General features: G+C 49.4%; 1 protein-coding gene across 1 annotated transcript in view; it reads left to right on the top strand.

Moving 5' to 3' along the window:
* The first annotated feature begins 381 nt into the window (after positions 1–381).
* The window catches only part of C1QTNF7 (C1q and TNF related 7), a 119,832-nt gene continuing 114,213 nt past the window's right edge, over positions 382–6,000 (top strand). Inside the window, exon 1 of the mRNA XM_062213366.1 lies at positions 382–434. Coding sequence (XP_062069350.1) covers positions 422–434 — 13 coding nt within the window. The 5' untranslated portion in view covers positions 382–421. The remainder of the gene's footprint in view (positions 435–6,000) is intronic.

Here is a 6,000-nt window from a genome sequence, read left to right as displayed (position 1 = left end):
CTGACAAGGTTTCCTTCCGTTTGCTCAGCCCTAGTCTGCAGAAGGAGGTCCCCTACTCCCGCTCATTCCTAACTAGTGTATATATTAAGCCCTTTGAAATGTGAGTATTATGGGAAGGATCGCAGTTGCTTTAAATTATAGCAGTTGGCAAGTGCCTGGGAGAAGGAGTGGGAGGTTATTTAAACTGAGAAAGACAGTTGCAAAACCTAGTAGAACAGCATGAGTTCCAAGCTTCAAACACATTCTCAAGCTCAGACGGGCACTTTATTTTTCATCAAGTTGTTTTGTGCTTTGTTTTGGAGCAGCTTCGAAGAAGAAACATCTATTTCTGCTTTAACTTTTTTTTTTTAATGGTTTCTGAATTCATGGGACAACCAAAGCAAGACAACCTCATGCTTGGGGGAAAAGTTTGATTCCAGCAATGGCCAGAAAAGGTAAGGAACCATTTTCACTTCAGTCTTTCTCTTTTTCCCTCCTGTCTGGCCTTTGTCAAAATATTTACTGGAAGATCTTACGATGGCTACTTGTAAAGAAATGGAGGGACCTGTAGGAAGTATGTCAGCAAATGATAAATCAGAGGGTGGAAAGCCACAGCGGTAGTGTGTTCTCCTACTTCCTATTCTGCTTGACGGGTGAATCTCCGTAAAACGTCTTTGACTCCACGAAAAATGCCATTTCCCTTAGAAAATGTGTGTTGCCGGGGCGTGTGGAGAGTTCTTAAAAAATCTCCAAACTGGTGAGCTTCTCATCCGCCATTGTGGCCATGACCTAATTTACTGCCAAGGTCAGAGTACCTGTATTTCCGTATCCTGCTATGTGCAACTCAACTCCCAGAGCTGTGATTCTTCTAACTCAGAAATCTTTCCCCACGGAAGATTTTAATATCATTCCCCGAATTCTCTTCGTTGCGGTTTCTATGACTGCTTATAAACTTGTTTTGCAGGGTATGTTTTTAAATGTGAAATAAATCATTTGACTTTCCCTTTGTGACGACACACGAGGATGTTACAGGCGTTCTATATTCTGGAGGGAGGAAAAGTGCTCAAGTCAACATTTGTTAGTCGCAGTTGGCTGACTGTGCTGTTGTCTAAGCCGGGGTGCTTTGCCTCCTAGACAGGTGGGGAGCAGAGAGGCTGGGGTGTTTTCTTGTCTTTCTATGCAGCGGTCCCGTGAGAAGTATCTCATGGTTGGAGGTGGAGGGGTGTGCCGATGTGCGATGCGTTGTTCCCATTTCCCTAAGAAAATGTCTGTTATCAGTGTTTCCATCTCTCCACGGCAGAATTCCAGGTGCAGAAAAATCAGACATCTGCAAAATCTTCTGGCAGGCTCGGGTTTTAAAACACAACTGCACACTGCTTGCTGCGCGCACACATGTGAGCTCACGGGCAGAGGTTACGACACCGTGTGGGTTTGATTGAGCTGGAGTGGTGTGGGACACATAGGTGACCTGAGCTGCCAAACCCACCGGGACAGCAACATTGGCAAAGCAACCCGGGAGGCCTTGGTGGGGAGGCGGGGCGGGGGGAGGGTAAGTGAGGCACTGCCGGGGGATTCTGCTCTCGGGCTTACAAGGGTTCTACCTTCTTGTTCGCCAGCTGTGGCTGTGTTTCTGGGTTACTTTCTGCTCTGTCTCACATTCTGGTTGTAGAAGGTGGATTGCGGCCACTTCCCCTGCCGTGTGGTCTCAGTGAAAGGGCAGGGACTACGGTCAAGGGAAGCGCGTTATTACAGAAAAGCCAGAAGGCGGCACCCTGGGCTCCTAGCAAAGTGGTCAAGAGGCTCAAATGGCTTCTCTCCCTCCACGCTTGCTAGTGGACTCGGCCACTTTCAGCTGCCGCTTCGAAGTCCTCTTTCTGTAGTCTTCTCTGTGTTCTCCCTCCACGTCCCGCCACACTGGCCCGTAGACCATGAAGGAGGGAGCAGTGGGTTGGACAGAGATGAAGAGATGATTCCCATCGCTTCGCTCCGGTCTTCTCGGCCCGTCCCAGGGCCAGTGGGGGAAGCCCCCTCCCTATTTGGAGGGGGTCTCCGGGCCCCGCCCATGACCTCATCGCAGGCAGCCGAAGAGCTGGGGTGGCCGGCGGTGCGTGGCGCCTGAGTTGTACCCTGGGGATGGGTGCGGCCTGGAAATGCGCACTATGCCATGACGTGAGTGTTGGGGCTGCAGCGCCGGCTTCCTGCACGGGCTCCCAAGGAGGCTGGCGGCATCTCAGGAAGCCAAGCCCGCCAGGCCCCACCCCTGGGCCCCAAGCAGGACGAAAACAAAAAGGGTTGGGGTTGCTAATGAAGCCCCGAGCCAGCTGACTCACCCCAGGCGCAGTAATGAGACCTGGACAGTGCCCTGGAAAGGACAGGTCAGGGTTGTCCCAAAAGGGCGCTGACGACAGAGGCCCAATGTGACCTAATGCACCTCCTGGCCTAAGGAGAGAGAAGCAGCGGGAGGAGGCTTTTAACTGCTGAACTGCCGGGTCGTGGGCCACGCTGTAGCGGCCACAAGCCAGCTTAGCCCCGGCTGTGGGCCACGGTGGCAAGACTCAAATCCTGTGACCCTCAACGCAGCAAGCCACAGGCTCAGGGATCAATGCTGAGAGGCAAGGCAAGCGACATGGTGGCAATTCCACAGAGGGTAACAGTGTCTGGTCTGCGCCCAATACTTTACCAAGACTCTTTGAACTTGGTCTTTGACGAGTGTAGAAGGATGAAAACACAGAGAGGGGCTTTGCAAACTGGCCTGCTGAAACCAAGAAGGCTTTCCATAGGACTGCATTTGAACTAGACCTTGGTGGGCGTGTCAGCTACCATGAGAAGGCTGGAAGGGAACGGATGTCCCGCAGAGGTAGGCATGCAGAGGCACAGAGGCATAAGGAACGTGGCTGCTCCCATAACCCGAGTAACTTAGGGGTGATGAGGCTGTATTTCCCAAGGCGTGTCCCAAGGAACACTAGTTTCATGGGTTATTCCAGGAGGAACAACAAAAGCATTTCCTGGCCAGGCATATTTGAGAATGTGAAGAGCTGTGCACCACAGTGAACCAGAGCTGCAACTCTAAGGTCGCAAACACCTGACCTCGAATTCCAGCTGCAGCCCTGGATGTCCCTGTGAATTGGGCCCATTCAGGCATCATTTTCTTTATCCATTAAGTGACCGTGGTAATTATATTCATCTTGTAGGGCATTCTGAGGATTAAGGGAACAGCCTACTGTAAGCAAAGTGCCTGGTGGATGATGGGAGCTTGGTGACTGTCAGCTCTTCTTGGTGGCTAGTAAACACTGCTTTCTCAACTGTAGGACTTCTCTGATGTTTTAGCTGGGTACTGTGTCCTGACTCTCCTTGACTGGGGCATTAGACTCTAATGCTTTCCAAACTCATCTAACCACGAAACCAATTTTTCCTCTAAAAAATATCACACAGACCATGAAGCACTTGTTGGAAGGTGGTGCGGTTGAGTTGGCCCAGCGAGTTGAGGTCACAAGTCCTCCAAGAGCACGGTCTCCTGAGATTTAGTTGGGATGCGCCAACCTCCACTAGCCGCTTCACAAATGTCAACAACTGGGCATCTCGTATCTTAGGAAACTGCCTGTTTGAAAAACTACTGTTAACCTTTAGAAGGGAGAGAAATGCGACAGCCAAGTAAATTCTTGTCAGTAATTTCACACTGAACTGTCAGCCTTTGCCTACAGTTTGAGGACCTGCTGTGTAGAGGGCAATGCAAAAGGGAGAACCTAGGAGAAAACATGATCCCACCTTCAAGGAGCTATCAAAAGAATGGGGAAAATAAACCACATGTTTAATATCCAAAATACAAGGTCAGATACCACAAGAGAGAACATGAAAGGCTCAAAGGGAACTCAAAGAAGAGTTGACCACCGGCGCCTGGATTAGCCAGAATAGTGGGCTACATTCTTTGATGTGAGTCATGTACATGGAACTGTGCCAAATAATTCCCCACGAGGTAGCTGTCGATTTATCCATTTCACAGGTAAGAAAACTGAGCCCCAGAGCAATTCGGTCTGGAATTTCTGCCTGGTGTCTTTCACTCACCAACAGGCAGGGTAGGGGTCTAGAACTCGGGCCCCTCACCCAGGAAGACGCCTCAGAGGAGGGAATGTGTCATTTGGTCTTGAAGGATGGATAAGGACTGGTGGGAGGGAGGGGCGTTCTGGGCGGAGAGAAGAATATTAGCAAAAGCGTGGGAGAGCACAGCACGGGGAGCAGCAAGAAAGCAGCCCTGGCAGGACAAAGTGCAGGCACAGAGACGGGAGAAAGATGAGCTAGGAAGACTTGGTTGGAATCAGATCATAGCAAGCCTTGAATGCCAAACCACAGAGTTTGGATTTTTCATGGAATAATCACGAAAGGTTTGTAAACAAGAAAGCAACATGATGAGAACAATGATTTAGGATGTGTAATCAGTGCGCGGCAGGGGCAGAGAGTCCACTTCCCGTTAGGAGGCCAGTGTGTCCAGGCAGGAGACCGCGGCAGTGGCAGCTCTCACAGCCGTTAAAGGGTGGAGGCACACGTTCAGCTCAGCTGCACCAAGGCCTTGACCATCACAAAAATCTTTCAAAATAACATCCTCGCTAAATCCAAATTCCACATGGGCCTCAATAGCAACACGGGAGGGAATGGAAATGAGGGAGTGTGGCGGGGGCCAGTTGACCTGTGAGAGCCCTCGCAGCTCTCCCACTCCATGAGATAAGGCTCACAGCACTTTTATGGAAATCATTAACTATATAGTTCCCTATTTGATCACCAAGTTCCAGACCCCTCCTTCATATCAAACAGGCATATTTCCAAAAGAACTTTAGGGCCTACAAAAGTTTTATGAGTTTACAGCTAAAGCAATTACATATTAATGGTATTGGTATGCAACCACTGGGGGAGGGCGCATGTTAATATAGCCTTTCAGGAGAAGCTCCCATCCATCCTCCTGGCCATCTGCCTTTTGCAAACTTCGACTGTCTTTCTCTGCGGACTGAGAACTCTTCCTGCAGTTTGTACCATGTCAGATACGGTAGGGCTTTTGGATGATGGTCCCCTGTGTTGGAGTCCTGTGACTTCCTGCAGCTCCTACACAGGTGACAAGCTCCTGGGGAGCAAGCATCTGTTCACGTTTTGATTCGCCGCTGCCTTCCAACAGCATGTCTGAATCTTCATGTATAAACACAAGTCTGCAAGAGATGTCACATTTCTCTGTTTTCTTTAATTCCATTTAAATCTGATTCAAAGAGACCATGCCAGCAGGAACTTCAGTTACAGAAATTAGTGATGCACCTGCCTCCATTTTCCAAACCAGTGTCAGACAAAGACCCTGACAGGTCTTCTTTTATGTTCATCAGGCCTGCTCTTATAAATTACCTATCCTTTTGATGTCTGTGGATTCTGGTTTCGTACCTTCCTTGGGAATCGAGGATCACTATCAAGCTCGGGAACCTGATGTCTGGGCAGTCCCAGGCAGCCCTCCCCTCATTGAGTTGACCCTACAGAGTGAGCACTTCTACTTCTTTCAGATGCCCTGACCCCTGCCCTTCCAGGTGCAGGACCATCTCCCATCAACAGTCCTTTTCACGTCTCCCCAACACATACTTGGACTTAGACTTTCTGAAAAGAAGTGTTGTTTTCAAGACACTTCTGCTTCCTGCTCTGAAAAACCCCTGAAACAAGGCAATATTCTTGAAATAGGCAGCACTCCTATAAGGGTAAGTTGGGAATGGAGAACACCACAAATCATCATTCCTGTTAAGTGATCCTGTCACACACCTAATAACTTTTCAACAACCAGCAGTGAAACCTGTGTCCCAGATGATGATAGAGGGACTCCTTCAGAGTTATTCCGTCTGTCTCCGGAGGAGATATTTACTGTGATCAGGTTAAGTATCTTTTCATGAAGTCTCTACCTTGTGCCAGGACTGTATTTATCCTGTCTCTGTGTCCCCAAACTCATGTTGTGCCTGCCTCCAAAACCTACACTCTTTTTGCATACTGCCATGGGTACCCCCA

This window comes from Lepus europaeus, chromosome 16, assembly GCF_033115175.1.
Source record: "Lepus europaeus isolate LE1 chromosome 16, mLepTim1.pri, whole genome shotgun sequence".
Taxonomy (NCBI): domain Eukaryota; kingdom Metazoa; phylum Chordata; class Mammalia; order Lagomorpha; family Leporidae; genus Lepus; species Lepus europaeus.
The sequence above is the reverse complement of the archived record's forward strand: the minus strand, read 5'-3'. Positions and strand labels throughout refer to the sequence as shown.